At 44.3% G+C, this 18,411-nt stretch overlaps 1 protein-coding gene across 1 annotated transcript in view; it reads left to right on the forward strand.

Moving 5' to 3' along the window:
* The first annotated feature begins 48 nt into the window (after positions 1 to 48).
* PTCHD1 (patched domain containing 1) overlaps positions 49 to 18,411 on the forward strand; it is a 39,353-nt gene continuing 20,990 nt past the window's right edge. The window contains exons 1-2 of the mRNA XM_085302072.1: positions 49 to 484; positions 13,605 to 14,265. Coding sequence (XP_085158198.1) covers positions 56 to 484; positions 13,605 to 14,265 — 1,090 coding nt within the window. The 5' untranslated portion in view covers positions 49 to 55. The remainder of the gene's footprint in view (positions 485 to 13,604; positions 14,266 to 18,411) is intronic.

Here is an 18,411-nt window from a genome sequence, read left to right on the forward strand (position 1 = left end):
AGGCGCACGCACAGCGCCCCCGCCCCCCCGCAGCCGCGGCCGGCGGGGCTGCCCCATGGTCTGGCGGGGGCCGTGGGGCAGGTGCGGCGGCCCCGGCGCGGCGCTGTCCCTCCTGCGCGCCCTCCGCACTAGGATGTTGCGGCAGGTCTTGCACAGGGGGCTGGGGACGTGCTTCTCCCGGCTCGGGCACTTCGTCGCCAGCCACCCGGTGTTCTTCGCCTCGGCGCCCGTGCTCATCTCCATCCTGCTGGGCGCCAGCTTCAGCCGCTACCAGGTGGAGGAGAGCGTGGAGCACCTGCTGGCCCCCGCGCACAGCCTCGCCAAGATCGAGCGGAGCCTCGTCAACAGCCTCTTCCCCGTGAACCGCTCCAAGCACCGGCTCTACTCCGACCTGCAGACCCCGGGCCGTTACGGCCGGGTGATCATCACCTCCTTCCGCAAGGCCAACATGCTCGACCAGCACCACACCGAGCTCATCCTCAAGGTAACCGCGTCCCCGCCGCCGCCGCCCCCCCACCCACCCCCGCCCGGCTCTGCATCCTCGGCACCTCGCCGCAGCTGCACGGATACATACATGCATACATTCACACGCGCACACACGTATATATCTATATATATATATGTAACTGCGTGCGCATATACATTGCATTCTGGCGTGTGCCTGCCTGCCAGAGACGCGGCGCGCACAGCTGCGAAGTCGCATCCCTGCAACAGTTGGGATGACTACCCGTTTTTTAAGGGAGCTCTGAAACCTCTCTCTCCCCCTTGCTACCTCAGAGAAAGCCACAGCGAAGGGGGTGCGCTTTTTCTGTTGTTGTTGCTGCTGCTGCTGTGTTTTGTCCTTTTTTTAATTATTTTTTGTTTGCTTTGGGTGAATGAGAATGGCAGGTTGCTTGTGGAAACAATTTTTCCAGTCCCTCCGCACTCATCTTGCAGTCGTGCTCCCGAGTTAAGGCAGCTCGGGGTTTGATAAACTCCAACTTCAGAAGCAGTTAGGTACCAATCTGCCAAGCCACCGAGAACATTTTGGGGGGCTGCTGCGTGTGTACTGCACTTTTGCCTAGTGCAGGCTGTCGTGAAAGCGCCTTTCCACAGCTCTTGAAAGCAAATAACATGATTCAGTTGATTATTTTTAGCGGTCAGTAATTTTTCCCCTCCCTTCCAAACCTATTGCAAAAAATGCTGTTTTCATCAGTTAAGAAAAAATGCAGTTCAGCTGTAGATTGGAAGTGTGGTGCAGACTGGCGTGTGATGTGCTGCTGTTTCAAGTTATGTATACACTGGGCATCATCTTTTCATGTCGCTTAGACGATGTGGGGTATGTAACAGTCGCACAGGACATCTGCTTGGATAGTATGTCATAACATGTCGGAAGTCTAAATTTCTTGGAGCTGGTCTTGTAGTTTACACCGCAGTAGTTCTGAGCATTCCTTGAAGGAAAAACAGGGAGGACAGATGCAAAAATTGTATGCTGAGAGAGTCAAGTCATGAAAGAAGAGAACGTTTACAAATACCTAGAGGTGTGGCTATCTGAATTTGTGCACCTTCAGCATTGAGCAACTGGAGGGCTGCACGTTTACACTCTTYCCTTTTGGAAACCCCAGAGACTCAGCATTGCTTTTCCTTTTCCTCCTGAATGTCAAACTGTCGGACCATACAAAAGGCAATGTTAATATCTTTAAGTTGGAAGGAGTGTCTCTTCTAAAATGAGAAGGTAGATGCAAATACCTGTTCTAAGAGACTCTGGGGATATCTCATTCTTTAAGCACAGAAGTAACTGTTACAAGGCATTCATTTTTATTTTATTTCCACTGTAGCCCTGCACAGAACTATAGTACAGAGTTACTCAGTATTTTATGTTTTCCTTTTTTTGCTGTTGACATCTTTCCCAACAGTAATCAGCAAATAGATTTAATGAGCATAGACTCACTAAGTACAGTAACAGAAATGTTACTGGCAAATGAGAAAACTCCAGAGAGACAATTTTCATTCCTTCATTTTCCTGTGAACTGCATTCACATCCAGTATGTGCACATTTACTCAGTCATAGGATAACAATGATAATGGATTTTTTTTTTCTGTATTGCTTTCCCTAGAGATCTGTAGTTTTATCAATAGCATAGTGACACACAAATAAATGTTACTCTGAATCTTTCCACAAGCAAAGTTATGCAAAAATTTATCATATCAACAGAAAAAAAAAAGCTGTAACTTGGAAAGTTTTGTCAGGATTTAACACTGCCTCATTTTTAATAGATAGAATTTGCCAACAAARTGATTATTTTTCATTTAGGGAGATAATGAAACACCATTGCCATTTGACTGTTTACTTACTGGTAATCTGACATTGTCAGGCATATTTGGTGCATTATTTCCAACTCTTTACTTATCCAATTAATTCCAGTATATCTTGTGCAAAGTGATTATGTCTCTGTCCTGATTATTTCTCTGTGGGCAGAGCCAGGGTCAGACAGCTGCCTAAGGAACCATGCGGATGGCCCAGTGGGTSAAAACACAGCAAAATAGGAAGGGGAGCTCCCAGGTCCCAATAGTATTGTATTCGTGGTGACACAGGGTTACATTGTTCTGTGTCAACAGCACGAGCGAGAGGAGGAGAAAGGGAGCAGTCTGTCCATCTAGGTTTTCATATACGTATCCAGTTGCCTGGAGGGGAGAAGGGAGCAAAGACATCTGAAAAGTATCTGACCCAGCCCCGAAACAGCCAATTCAAAGTGCAGTGCTTGTAAATAAGTGTCCTGGGTGAAAGTAGTAAGTGTACAGGGAGTAATCCCGGCTACATTCCTATAAATGCTACTGTGTAGGTACAGTGAGAGCAGACTGTATATGGCAGCATTTGCATATCTTCCCTTTTGCAAAGAAGAACGACCTCGCTGAGGAGGAAATTTTGCTTTAGAAGAGGCATCAGGTTGGACGCTGCCTCCTCCCATATGGCTGTTGCTGCATCTCCACCCGCTGGCAGCAGGCACGCAGAGATTGCCCTGACAGGCACCTCTGGTGGCATTTTTTTCTGGGTTTCCTTACCCGCCACATCTGCCTCACCAGGCAGGGAGGAAAGGGGATGAGCATTGAACTGCGCGTGTTTCCCTGGTCGCATGACAAGGGAAGGAGAAGGAGTTTTCTCCCTGGCTTCAGCAGCGCAGGAAGTGAGCTGCCGTTATCATAACCTCAGTAATGAGGTACAAAGTTTTGTGGTCTGAGCAACTGGAATTGGAATGTAGCCGATACTGACAGAAGGTAATAACTCTAATATCCCAATTAATTATTTAACTAATAAACTAATAAGTTCTTTGGTGGCTTCCCTAAAATACCCTGGTTGACTTACTGCAATTCCTAGTGGGCGCATTATCAGCCGGATAAATTATTTCTTACCACTACTGCGTGATACTTCTGTGGCTGACTGGGAAGAGATTTAGTAAAGAGAACAGCCTCACGCCTGTCTCGGGCCCAGATTTCAAGCAAGGCTCCCAGAGCAGTAGATGCTGCAGGGCTCCCCGCTGACAGCGTGCATATGTTAGTGCGATATTGGCTGCTCACATGACGGTGGCAGTTCTTGCTGAATGTACAAGCTGCTCCGCACAAGTTCTCTCCTGTCAATTAGCAGGGAGGCATGTGGCTGCCTTATCTATAATAGTTTTGATTTGAAGACTGTGCTGATTACCCTTTTTTTTTTTTTTTTTTTTTTTGTGTGTAGCAGTCAGTCTCCATCCATAGTTCTCATACTTCTCCCCATAAACACTTAAACCCTTTCTGTACCTGCTGCCCATTGCATTTCCAAGTTGCCTCGTCATTTGCAGAAAATAGGAAGGGGGAGAACCTAAACCTGTCCTGAGTCTCTGGCCTTGAATGGGTGAGCCAACAAAAAGCTTTGCAGAGTCGCAGGTACTCAAGTGATGCACCTTCAGACCGGGGTGCTCTGGGGGGGCAGTAATGGAATTTGCTGCCTGCTGTGCCTGCTCCGTGACTGAGCAGAGGGCATTGGCATCCTGCGCTGCCAGGCCAAGACCTTTCTTCCTCAAGATTTCCCTCCTGAGAGAGAGAGAGAGATGAAATGAAAACACCTAGTTGAAGAAAGTGTGTTTTTACTCTTGTATTTAAAGAAGTAGTTGGCGAAACAAAAATAATTTGGATATTTGGTGCAGACCATCATGCAAAAGTTCAGATGCTTATGTAAATCCTGTATAAATCATTTAAGTCTAGAATCAAATCTAAAAATAGTATAAGAGCGGCCCCCTCCAATTTCACTGTGATATTTTCACTTGCAGCTAGAAACTTGAAAGGTTAAAGGGATACAGAGTTGATGGCAATACAGATCTAGACAGATTTTTTAAGCCTCAAAAATAAATTTATTCTGATTTAGCTGAAATTTGAGACACTCATCCTTATAAGCCTGCCTGTTCATTCTTTCATAATTACAGTGAGTTAACTGTACTATACWTCAACACACTTTTTAAAAATATATTTCTTTTTGCAGAAAAAAAATTCTTCTCTTCCCCTTACATTATAATAACATTAACACCATATTAATATTTTTTTGCCAGAAAACTCTGCTTAAGGTGACAAGACACAAAGATGAAAAAGGAATAAAATGTAGCATGCCTTACTGAAAGTGACTGTATTTACAGTTTACCAGTATGAAAATCCGTAGATGTAGGGTGGAGGATCTGGGGGGGGGAGGTTTCTTTTAAAGATGCCTGTCTTTCTTAAGTGCAGATTTTCAAAGACAGTGCTTATGCGGTGCCTCTCATAAGCTGGCCATCACTGGAGCTAGATAACTACTTGAATATCTACTTGCACATGCAAGCAAGTAGTCAAAATAGATATTTATATAAAGGACACACTTATTGAAGAACTACACAACGTACGACTATTGCAAAACAAAATGGTTTAACTTCAGAATTTTGTAGCCATCATAACTATTTGGGTTTTATTTCTTCTCCCTGTTTTTTAATTATTATATCTGTGTTAATACATATGCCTCCGTGCTCTGTCTGCTGTCTTGCCAGATTTCCACATTCATTTTCTCTGGGTGAAGAAACTCATGAAGGAGATAACTGTATTTATGTTTCCGTGTTTATGGTATTTCTAATTGYTTTGCTGTGCAAGAGTGGCACACACAAGCCTTTATTTTCAAAGTCAGTGGAACCTCTGGTTGTTCAGCACAGCTGAAAAGTAGGTCTGTTGTGATTTTGGCTAACAGCAGGTACCCGTCGTTTTACAACTTTGGCTACTTCTAAGTGCCAGGACACAGACAGTAAACGGCGGATCTAGCCATGGATATAGTCTATTTTCACCTTTTCTGTGTAGCTCAGGCACTAAAAACACTTCTAGGCAAGTAGTCAACTGCACAAGTAGTGAATTTGCTGAAAAATGAAGGATGAAGTTGTGTCTTCAGAGCAAGGCTGTAAGACAAGGGGAAGAGTCCCAATATAAGAAAAACAAGGGTGTGAAAGCAGCAGAAGTGCAAGCCTGTTGTCATAGCAGCACAATGCTGCAGGGCTAAAATGTATCTTATGCGAAAACAGATGAGAATTAAGATACCCAGGTAAGATACAGGCGCAGCCAGGGAGAAAGGGAAATAAATAGCGCGCTGCAAGGACAACACGGAAACACGCGCAGAGCCCCTGCCCCGAGCTGGTGGCCGCGGCGGGGGCAGGAGCTCGGTGCCGTTTCTGCACGCGAGGGAGTTTGGCCTCTGCGGAGCAGCTCGGGCCGGAGCAGAAGTCGTGAAGTTCGCAGACGCCAGGGAGCCGCRGCGGCTCCGTGCTGCCCTCCCGGGCGCTTTCGGCCAGCCGACCCCCGCTCAGCGATTCGGAGCCGCCCCAGGCTGTCCGTGCTGGAGGTGCCGACCGCCCCGTGTCGTGTGGCCTTGCCCGCGTGGGAAGGTCAGAGCTGACCTCTCGTGTGATGAAGCGTTATGCTGGAGGAGGCCTGGATAAGAGTCTGTGCCCTGTTCCCAGCTCTCCTGAAAAGTGTTTTAAGAATTGAAAGATGTTTATGGAGAGGTCTGGGGAGCGAAGTCCACCTGTAGAACTGATGTGAGATCAGCAACAAAAATACTTGATTCTGGTCCTAAGAAATGATCCCATTCCAAGTTCCCCAGCAGGATTTCTGCTGCTTCTGCATCATGTCCTCCTGGAGCAGTAGGACTGAAAATACACTGGCCAAACCAGAGTGTCCTTAGCTCAGTGAAACAAATTCAGATGGCATTGCCGGGGCGRTGGTTGCAATGAAGACCGTGGTGACTGGAGAAGCTTTTCCACTTTGGAAAAGAAAAATTATCTCTAGCAATTTTCTGTCAAGAAAGTCGATAGAAATATAAATGCACACATATCCACCAGCATACATGTTCAAGCACTAATAGTGGTCCATATGTTGAGGAGTTGTATTTCACACATTTTTTAGATTTTATTTACATTAAAAATTGTTTGAAAAAAAATAATTGTTACTCACTATGTTTTGGATAGCTGACCAAACTAATTGTAAAAATACACAGCTTAAATAATTAGCATCCTCTTTTAGAAACTAGAGTCTATTTAGGAAATCTGTCTGTGCGACTGCTAGAGAAAGAGCCCAGCTACCCGTAAGGTTCCTCTCCAACTACAATTTCTCATGTTTTTTTCTGAGCCGTCACGATCTGTTGGCTTCACCCGTCGGCTGCACACGCAGTCTCCATCCCTCCGCCAGAATGGCTTGCTCAGGACACGGTGGCCATCAGCCTGGCTTGGCCCCCTGTCCTGGAGGCATGGTAGCTGGGTGACAGCAGAGCCCAGTCCCACTGAAAGGCCACCTTGCCTTCCCCACCTGCACCCTTTCCTGGCTGAAGTACGTTATGAATAGTTTCATTCTGTCCATGTCTGCAAAGTACGCCGAGTGTTTTCTTTTGTGAATTAAGCTGGGAGCTGTGTAAGTCTTTTCTCTCATACAACCGTTTTGCTTTTTAACTGAGGCAGTCTCTTGAAGTGAATAAAAAAGCACTCTGCAAAGATAGAGCATGCCAAAGACTACTGAGATCATACAAAAAGAGGAGATGTTTATAGCAATCCAATAAAAGTTTTTCCTTCTCTTTGTTTTCTTTGGCACAAGTTACCTGTAAAAATTACCAAACAGTAAACCAGTTTTACAGAAAAATGAAGCCTATGTTTAATTCATTGTCTTCCAACTGAAAAAGTAGAAAGCAGGAGCCCAAAACAGTGATGAGTTTTTAAGCATTAATACATAATGAGTTTGTTCTTTGCTTTATTTTGGGGCCTTCTCAGGCTTTCCTCCATAACTGTGAGATCAGGCATTTCTTTTTCTAATGAAAGCCAAGATTCTCAAAAAAACCCCACAATACTTTAGGCTCTAGGGCTCAAAGAAACACCAGAAAATGACAATAAAATTTTAAAAGTTGGCACCACTGACTAAAATGAAGTTCATTTTTAATTCCAACCATAAGACACAAATTGCAAGACTACATAGAWGACAGCAAAAAAACCCACAATGTAATGTGACATTGCAAAGACCTGATTCTCATGAGTAAAACATGACTCTGTATGTGCGGGTTCATTTGCAACACAGGAAGAAAAACTTAAATTTAGCTAGCTTTATCTAGTTGGCTGTTCATTGACTATATGTCAAGTAACAAAGCATAGTCAAGTCCTTATGATGAGTAATGTCACCTATAAAACACTGCACATCACTGCTCAACAGCTAAACCAAACACATTTTTTGCACTATAATAACCGCAAGCTGGCTTTATGCCTCCTTAATATTAAAAATGTTGGTGGCAGCTCTGCTGCGATCCGGGGGAGCSAGACCACCTTTCCCTGGCCTGGGAGAGGAGCTGCGTAAAACCCAGGCGCCCAGCTGAAGGTTGCTGCTCCCTTGCAGTGGAGTTTCCCTGGGAGCAAAACCGCTCTGCCAGCAAGGAGAGTCTCTGCCAGGCACAAATTACCATTTCTGGTTCTTCAGTCCTCATTCTGTTTGACTATAGCTTTGATCCTGGTAGCAGATTATATAACGTGGACTTAAAGGATTTCTGGGATTGGACCATTTTGCAAATGAATCAGCAGTTTCTAAGCCCTCCCTGCTGGGATGGGATCTGTTTGCTTCACAGGAATKCTGCAGAGTTTTTTTGTTTCCTTATTAAATTGACAAAAAAAAGTCTGACAGTGTGCACTCACTTTTTAATTAAAGGCAGGACTTTTAAACAAATGGAAGGAGCTAGAGGTTTTCCTGGCCCCCTCTCATGGCTCCCTGGGTCTTTTGAATGGCTTAAGAGTAAAACCAAGATTTCTGTCTTGAGGATACAGCTCTAAGTACAACCCTTTGCCTTCAGTTTCTGCTTTGCTGTCGATGCTGAAAGTTGTGCAGAGCTCACTGGAGGGGCCTTTTGCAGAGCCTGGTGCTGGTGCAGGGCTTCGCAATCGCGGGAAACCAAAACAGAGCATGCTGAGCGGCTCTGGTTCTCAGCATGTGCCTGCCTGCGTTTATGGCACAGGCAGGAATACCAGTGGGCAAAAATAGCTTTAAGAAAACTTTGCAGCTGTGGTGCTCGGAGGCCCTGGGGCAAACGGTTTAGCCCAGGATCAGTGCAGGGATTCTGCATTTTGCTTCCTGGCATCCCCTCCTGGGCCCACAGTCAAAAAAATGATAGGGCAGGGAGATTTAGCCCATCTCTCATCTGTCGGCTACATCTCAGACTGAAACAGCGATCGATGTGGAGATGTGAAATGCGAATAGCCTTTACTTGGAGGCTCCTTGCACCAAGGGGTCTACCTCCCAGTTGGAGCCACCTTCGATCTGTCAAAAATAAATAAATCGGTTGGCATGGGACTAAGAGTAAACAAAGACTGGGACCAAGATGTTGTCAAATGCAAATGGCAAACAGGCTGAAGGAAGAGAAAATGTTGTCCTTTCTAGAAATCTCCATCATGGTACAGGATATGCATAAGGACTGTTTTCAGAAGGGAAAGGGGAATTGCAAGTGGCRGTCACTGTTTAAACAAGGATGAAGAGCGATAGGTGTAGGTTATTATCTCATGACTGAGCACTTTCAGGGAAAAGGCCAAAAGCGGGATGCCATCACGGCAAGTAAGCAGAGATGATCCTGTTTAGTTCTCCTGCTGCCGTGCTCTAGTACCTCAGCAGTAAACTGCTTTTCGGTTACTTGCACTGTTAGTTAACTGAAAAAGCTGTAAGCGATGAACAAGCAGTACATGTCTGCTGTCAAGAAAAACTATTTGTGCAGCTTTTATTATTCCATTAATTCTCCCTTTCAACTAATAGGATCAGTAAGGATAAGAAAACAACTGGATAAAGGAGAACCTGGTGATGAGTTGTTGTCCCAGCGCTAGGTGTCAGATTTATTTGGAATGTAGTTACTTAAACTGCAGCCCTGAGGAAAAAGATGCTAATGTTGTCCACATTAAATAACAGTCTTTACCATTTGTTAGCAAACTAAAGTTTCATCGTGGTGTATCATATCCAAACCAAATTGCAAACAGAGTAGCCCCCTAAATTCATGCCACATATTTTTATAACCTCTTCAGGCCGGTGGGTTTTGTGGAAACCCACTGCCTGCAACCAGGGATGTGGATTCTGGATTTTAGTGGAAAAAATCTGCATGTTTACAGCAAGGCAGGGGAGCTATGAGTGCCGTGGGATGTGGAGAAGAGGCAGCAGCTTAGCGACGCAGGGGCTAACGCAGACCAGCAAGGGAAACAGTCTGCGATGATGCTGCAGCGCTGCTCTGACCTGTGCAAAATGCACTGAAGCCCCCGGCTGGTTTTCTAGGATCTGGTTTGAAGCGGCAAATTGCAGGGAAAAGAGCATATTTGCCTGTTTGCCGTGAGGATGAAAGTGTGAGTCAGCGCTCCCAAAGGTGCCTCCTCCCGCACGTCAGGCAGCGCTTGGCCCGCTTCGGTGGGACAGGGGGCACGGAAGGTTTTGGTCCTCTTTGGCTGCTTGTCTCCGATCCTAGGCCAAACGGGGGCTGCGGCAAAAGCTGGCAAAGCTGAGAGCCTCAGAGCTGCTCTGAAGCGCACCCGCTTGCAGCAGGCGCTCGGGGCTGCAAGGCTGCCCGGCGTTTGCCAGGACACAGCACACCCTGGCTGCTCCCCTGCCTTTCCCGGTGCCTCCTTGGCAAGCCGCGCTGCGGGGAAGTCGACAGCCAGGTCCCCGCCGGGTGCCGTGCGATTGCTTCGTCCAGCCCCTCCTGCCTGGCCGGGGAGCCTCCGGCCCCGCTGGTGCGCCGCAGCGTCGTCGCAAACGCTCTGCCGCCACGGCAGGAACTCGCTCCTGAAGCTGAAATGATAGTTTCCAAGAAGAAATGAGTATTTTAAGTATGACATTTAGCTTCTAGCCTTTCACTAAAGATAAAATAACTGCTGTGACAGATGAGGTTATTTTATAACCTAAATATTAAAAGAATGTGCTTCAGATGTAGAAGGAAACGCATACAGCAGTGAGGCAGAGTAGGTAAATAGCAACACACCTTGTTTGATCTTGTATGGCAGTTTCTTTTCTTCTGCATTATGTCATTTGATGGATCGTTTCTGAAGGAGTTGTATGCTTAATCTAATACAGGCAGTAAATTCCTTCCATTGCTGCCAGTTGTCCTCGGCCACACTTCTCTATATGACATTTGATTTTACAACCTTTGTCRATGAAATAGATACGGTGCGCTGCCATTGTAATAAATTTAAAATCAGATATCTACTTTTGATTTCAGTAAATCAGGACATTTTCCTGAAACTATAACAACATCCATTTGAAGTTCAGGCCCCCAGAACAGCTCTTGCAAAGCAGAACTTTGCAGAGACAGACTGGAAGGATGGGAAGAATTCCCTGTACTGGCTCATTTCTCTGGCATGTGCTTGGGAATCTTTTCATTTATGTTGTTTTAGAAGAAAGCTGTGCAAGAACCTCTAAGCTGTTGCACAGACAGCTAATTGTGCTCACTCCATGATGGAGAATTTCCTGCTCACCATGGCAAGGTATTGTATTCTTCCAGTATTGTGAAAACATTTGTTAGCTCAGTTCTTTTCTCAAACTTGTCTTTCTGCTGCTGATACTGAACTGTTGTTACGTGGGAAATAAAAGCTACACAAATGTGGAAAAATACACCCCCACGCTCCTAGAGAAACAAGCTAGAAGTATAGGAAGCTTGTGTGACATCAAAACACCCTGAGCATGGAGGCAATTTAACTGAAGCTATGTCTATCACCAGTTGTGTAATGTATTACAAGATAATTAGATATGTCTAATAATTTTATCTAATATTAATATTAGATAAAATAGATATGTATGGGGGGGAGGGGAGCTCTGCAAATAGGTCTGAAATATCACACAAAAGTCAGTACGAGTCATTAAGTTGAACAGATGCAGGATTTTAGCCAAGATGATTAGGCAATTCATCCATCATCACCAGCTGAGTGTAAGTTCAACTGCCATAGTCTACACCGTCTCCTATTTTTTAATCTGCATTTTTCTTCAGAAGTAACTAGTTCCCTTAAATATCACCCAGTCACAGCYTCTTCACTGTGTGTAAGAATTTCTTGTCCGCTTTGAATTTTAGTGGAAACTGCATATGCATTTACAGAAAAAAAAAAAAAGAAAGAAAGAAATTCTTTCCCTTTAGCCAATTCTCTCTGTCTTGCTCAGAATCTGGAGGCAGAAAATAGTAATTCGCCCTTTAAGGAAGGAAGTTAGAGACACTCTTAATTCAGTTCTTCAGCTTCCCAGATGAGTTATGGTTTCCCCACTTTACAGGTGAAGGAGGGCTTTTCCTTGTCTGGAAAGGCCTGGGTTTATTGCCAGACCTTGGCAATGCTCCTACGTCCATTTGCTCTGTATAAAATGGACCTAATGATAAAATTTGCATTTCTTCAGAATGGACCTAATGTTCATTTGTTCACCTCCAGAGCAGTGGATGGGGCCACACAAGCAGACACGGTTGGCAAGGTATCTCAAGCTGCTTGGGTTTTCCTAGTCCCAGAAGCACTCCGCTGGCCGGTGTTTGCCTGTTTTTTCTGGGAGGAGCTGTGAGCCAGTGCTTGAGGGTGAATTTGTCTCATATTTCGCTGCCCAGTCCAGCCACAGGCTCCCCACCTGATTTCTCCCCTTTCATTAGCCCTTGTGAAAAATGGCACCAGCAAGATTCACCTGGCCCCTGCGGTGAAGCTGAAAGTCATCGCTGAATACGGACTCTGAAGTTCATAGAGTTGTCAGCRAAAGGGGTGTACGCTGGCCGCCTTCTGCACCATCATGTCGATACCTCATATTTCACTGAGCCAAGCAGAAAGCAGATGCTCAGAGGCATGTGGGGGCCCCCGGCAGTTGGAGTTTCAGGTGCCCGCATGCCCCCATGCAGGGGGAGCCCCTTCCTGAACTTTGTGGCTGCTTGAAGCAGATCTGCCAATGTAGAGCGACAGACAAAGTCTACTCAAATTTCTGGCAGTGGATAACATAGCCTTGGCCTCAGCAGCATCCTTATAGAAGCTCTTAGTACTCTTTGTGCAACTAGAGCAGCATGGAACGTAGTAAATGATGATGGTGGTGGTCTTGGCCTACACCTTTAGAAAGAAAAATAGGCAAAAAACCAGCTTGCTCTTTGTAAGACTCCTAACATTAGCAAAGAATTCTTTTTTTTTTCCCMAAAAAATACTGCAAGAACCCTACTATATTTGGACTATTTCCTTCCTATGTTTCAGGTTTCTTGCTTCTTCTGTGTTGACTGAAATTCATTGTGATGGTCACAAATAACTGAATGCACTTTGAGTCAGAGCTCAGGGATGAAAAATTTCAGAGATGCAAAATGATGTAAAAGGGAGGCTGCAATAAAAGTTACTATACCAACATAATAAAAGATAATAACCTGCAGCCCCTAAGATTGGGGCCTTTTCTGATTAACAGAAACTCTGCAAGAGAGAGAACGAGCAAACTAATGTCAGTCGCTTGTATTACTTCTCGCTCTCAGTTTTGCTAAGGATTGATGGGGAAAAAAAGAGGGCAAATTAATTAATGTCAGCTGTYTTATTCCTGCTATGCCGACAATCCCCACATTTAAGCCATGCAGCTGTAGTCTGTCCTTTATTCTCAGAAGGTGCTAATCCTCTTCCACTGCCAACTGATAGACTCCCATTACATCCCATGTTAGTGGTATTTATGGTCACATTGCTTTTCTGCGTTCTGTACCTGAAGTTTATCTGTTGAGAAAGTAATTTGGCAATCACAAGTATGAGAGCATCCCCAAATATGGTCATGCTGTAGCTATCCCTTTTATATTTGTTAGATCACTTGAAAGTGAAGTTCCAGGCCTTTTGAGTTCGCTTATTTAGAGGGGTTGAAGAGCAGATGCACGTGGCACATATGCAAGTCACAACATACCTGAGTTATCAGTAAAGGACAGAGGAGAATAATACTGCTATTTTAATGCATGCTTCCTTTTTTGCAGCAAGTGTGCTATTAATACTGCAGAACTTTTGTTGTTGTTGCTTAGATGAAGTAGGAAAGCGACCGAGGTCACACGCCACTGTTGTTCTGGCTGCTTCTGTGCAAGATGAACTGATGAATAACGTGTGTGATTTCTCTTTCCCTTGTAGTTGCACTCTGCTGTGACCAGGATCCAAGTTCAAAGACCTGGTTTCAATTACACGTTTGCCCATATATGTATCCTGAACAATGACAAGACATGCATAGTGGACGACATAGTGCATGTACTGGAGGAATTAAAGGCTGCTCGTTCTTCTAATCGAACTAATTTTGCGATCACATATCCAATTACTCACTTAAAGGATGGCAGGGAAGTGTATAACGGGCATCAGCTTGGTGGGGTTACTGTGCACAGCAAAGACCGGGTGAAGTCTGCAGAAGCCATTCAGCTCACCTACTACTTGCAGGCAATCAACTCCTTGAATGACATGGTGGCGGAAAAGTGGGAATCCATTTTTTGTGACACTGTTGAACTTTTCCAGAAATCTAACAGGAAAATCAAAATGTATCCTTTCACTTCTTCTTCGCTGAAGGAGGATTTCCAGAAGACTAGCAGGGTGTCAGAACGCTATCTGATCACGAGCTTGGCCCTTGTGGTCACCTTGGCCATTCTCTGCTGCTGCATGCAGGATTGTGTCCGCAGCAAGCCCTGGCTTGGCCTGCTGGGATTGCTGACCGTGACCCTTGCCACTCTGACTGCAGCTGGAATCATCAATCTCACTGGTGGGAAATACAATTCCACCTTCCTGGGAATCCCCTTCATCATGTTAGGTAACTATCTCCTACTACTCTCTCTTTTGTGTGTTTGTGCTTCCTTGATGTATTTCCCAGCAAATAGAGAAGCATTGCTGTGTGAGTCCCAGTATCTAGTCATGTAACGCTGCAGCGTACCAAATCCACATTGCCTCTGCTTATAAAAACATCTGTACCATACCTGGACATTAAAGCTGTTCCCGGGAGCTCTGGTGTTGTGCAGCACCCTACTGTATGACACAGTGCCCACGTGGTAGCAAGGAGCAAGTATGTGCTAATGCCATGCATTGTGCAAGAGAGGACCTCAACAGTTGCTTTTCTGTGGAAGTTTCGTTATGGTTTTGGTGAGCAGTGTCAGAAGGCAACCTCTGCATAGGTCCCCTTTGTGGAGCGACAGTGTCAGCTTTCTTGGCAGATAACGGGCTGTTTTCATTTTTCATTTAGAGAGCACTCACTCCTTTGGAGAGCACAGTGCTGTTTTACTCTTGGCTTGCGCTTTAACAGGAGCCTGTGTGTGGGATAAGTGCAGGAGTCAGTTCTTTGTTGCCTTTCTTTTGGAAAGTCTTTGTTTGCTGAGGCAGCTAAGTAGCACTTTACAGCCCCRATGTGCAGAGCTTTGCCTCCTCCTGGTCAGAGAACAGACCCATGCAGGTAGCGCCGACGACATGTCTCACGGCTCTGGGCAACACAGGCATCAGTGGGCTACAGAGCAAGTTGCGTCTGGAGCCCCTTGGCCATGGCTATTGACATTCTTCTCCCTCTGGTTTTCATACCACATTCGCTCACTGCAGGCTGTGGAGTTGCTTTGTTTAGCTTTTTGAGGACAGGAAGAACGAGGAAGAAGTCAGGGGAATCAGTTTGCTCCTAATCAAAACTCAGTGGACCCTCCTGTTGATTTTGGTGGTCTGTGGACCAGGGCCCTTGTGGAGAAACTTAGCATTTTATCAGAATAGACAGAAGGACTTCATGGGAGACAAAGAGTGAGCTCTGGAGAGTTCACAATCTCTTGGTTTGTGTTTGGTTCATAAACAGTGCGAGAAGCTTTGTACACTGTAGGGGTCTAATACGTCCTTGTTCTCAATATTATTCATTTGTGAAGAATAATACATGCATTGATTTGATCACAGCTTTCCCAACTGAAAATCAGTGCTCAGTAATACTGCAGATTTCAAGCGTAAGTGTCTCCACTGACTTAGTCATATCACATAGTAATATGACACGTTTCAGCACAGTTATTTTTGTATGAAGTGCCAGGTTCCTTTGCCATGCCCATACTATATGTGCGGTTTTGTCGTGCTTTAATTAAAGACTATGCTTGAGTGCATCACACTACCGGTTAACATATAAGATAAATTAGTGACAAACAGAAGTCAACAATGTTGTATCAATTGCTGTGTGTAATCTTCATTTTCATATGACATCCACAAAAATTAAATTGTACCATAATCAAGAGGAAATACAGCACGAGAACTCCGAGTCAAAAGAAGGTTAGCTTTTGACTTAAGTTTACATTTTCATTCGTGGCTTTTGTTTCTATGCATGTATTATAAAAATCTGTTCCTCCAACTAAGTAGTTTATGTGAATACACAGAGAATTTCCAGATGTGTTAAAAGAAAATATGCATAGTAGAAATAAAATCAAAAGTCCATCTGCAAGAGTTAAAGTACCCAGGCAAAGTGACTCAAAAATATGAAAGATTAGCTCTAGTTAGGGATCAAGGCATCTGCTTTCTGGGACAACCATTCAAATCTTTAATTCACTGATAGTGACTATGCTGAGACTTGAAATCTTTAAAGACATAAGGTTAACTTTGAAGTTTCACACTTATATTTTAGTCTTGCCAAACTTTATAGTCCAATGCTGGGTTGTTTTTTTCTTTTTTTTGGTGGGGGGAGGGGGTATTTGTTAGTTGAAACGTTCCAGTTTTCTAAGAGTAAGTTTCAAATACACAACTCAGCTCTCACTATGAGAAAGTCAGGATGTAACAACCAACTTCATATGAATTTCTCTTGCTTTCCTAGCTGCACAAAATCTCCCAAGGAAGAACAGGAGCCTCAACAGGTGAACAGCAGGCACCAAAGACATACTAGAGTTTTTCATGAGAACTATTTTAAACCAGCAGATAGCTAGAAAGGCAGGTTTTTTTCCTGCAGTACAACAGAAAAATTCTTCATAAATTTTGAAATGTATTTGATTTATATACACTGTTGGGCTTATAGGGAAGGCTTAACTCAAGGTAACCAAAGGCTAGAGACACAAACCACCCTCCATTGCGRTCTACTGAAATACTTCCACTTAATTTCGGTGACCATCAGATTAAATCATAGATTAACTGACCTTTAGAAGGCTAAAGGATTTCTGGCTAACAGGGTAGCTCTGTAGCTATTACTCTCCCATAATTTCATGGCCAAAAGCAAAAATGAGATAGAAAAAAAATACTTACACTGGGCAGATTTCAGGCAAGGCCCTCTACTAGAATAAATCATTAATGAAGTTTCCCCAGTTTATAGCAGCTGAGGATTTTTAGCTTCTCATCAGAACTAGAGAACCAAGAGGGCTCTCCAGACAGCTGCTGACCTTGCCGCAGGACAAAGTTACACCCTTCTTAGCAGATACTTGTCCAGTTTGTATTTTAACTCCTCCCTGGACAGCTTCCCCTAGTGCTTCACTATCCACCGTGAGAGCATTCGCATGATGTGTGATCTCAGTTTCTCCACTGCAACTCAAGTGCAACTCATGCTCCACTGCATCTGGAAAGCAATGTATTTCCTCTTTCTTTGCATATTTGGGACCACTTTCACTAATCCAGCCCTCTTCCATTTCATCCCAGATCTCCTCAAAGATTGTGCTTACTGGGTTCCAGCTTTCTTGTTGCGCTTTGGCTGCTGCACATCTTCTTTGGAGTGTGATGCCTAAAACTGGGCGCAGGATTCAGGCTGAGGCTCGCAGCACCAGGTAGAGTAGGAGGATTATTTCACACATCTTGGATATGGCACTTGTGCTCATGCATCCCCATATGACATTGATTTTTTCTCAGCAGTATGAAATGGTTGACATGTTTGGTTTGTGGTGCATGGTAACTCACAGATCCTTCCCGGCACTTTCCGCTCTGTTTTCACAGTTGATTATTCCAGCCAACATGTAGAAGCTTAGCCTTGTTCTCACTGAATTATGCCCTGWTTATGTCACACCATTTCTCCTGTTCATTAAGTTTGTCTTGATATCATCGYTGCCCTTCCAAGATGCATTAACTGAGAATAGTCAGCAACATTTTGCAAATATCTGCTTTTTCATATTTTTTAAAATTACTTTCTGAATCAGTTAAGTAGTTTGCCTAGTCACAAACCTATGCAATATGTCTGCAAAATAATTCGGTTCAATGTGGTCTGTAATACTAGATTTTATTAATCTTTTTTCCCTAACATCCCTTAGGCATCAGCTATTTCCAAGAACAAACAATCTRTACTGAAGTTTAGCAGCCTCTGTATATATTGAATCCTTAGCCTTTATATCAATAGGACAACTATAAACAATCAAATTACCCCGGTTTACCAAATCGCACTCCTAAGCTCAGGCTTTGTAAGTGCAGGTAGGAACACCTTTTGCTACCCACCTGTTAAATATGATATATTAGTTAAAACACTTTATACTTCAGGTTTAATAATCTTCTCTTCTAATRTATTTTACTCTTTAATTAAGGCAGATTCCTGTAACTCAGCTCATGAAAAGCAACTCATTAAGTCCCAGTAACTCAGTCATTCGTGGCTGTCTGTATGCACCCTGAGTATATCACTATAGTGATGATTTTGATGGCGTGGCAGATTTCTTTTTAACCCCCATCAATTGCTAACTGAACAGCAGAAGTCGAATCCAGCTGTAGCAATACGTGACTGCTGAGAACTGCAATTCAGCAAGCTTTAGCACTAACCAGAAATAGCGCAAGAGACCTCCTTCCCCAGCGAATACCRAAAAAGCACCGGTCTACTTCTGCCACAGGAGGACAGGCTTTGAGGAGGAGGCAGGAGGCAAAGCGCTGCCTAGGGAATTGCTCAGCCCCAGGCAAGGGCTGCATTGGAAAATGAGCCACCTAAGGCAATATTGGCCATAATCTCTCTTTTTTTCCAAGGAAAATGTTGTGAAGTGGAACTGAGAACTTTTTTCTT

The sequence above is a fragment of the Rhea americana genome, unplaced genomic scaffold (assembly GCF_003343005.1).
Source record: "Rhea americana isolate MKP2758 unplaced genomic scaffold, rheAme1 scaffold_184, whole genome shotgun sequence".
NCBI classification, from domain to species: Eukaryota; Metazoa; Chordata; class Aves; order Rheiformes; family Rheidae; genus Rhea; species Rhea americana.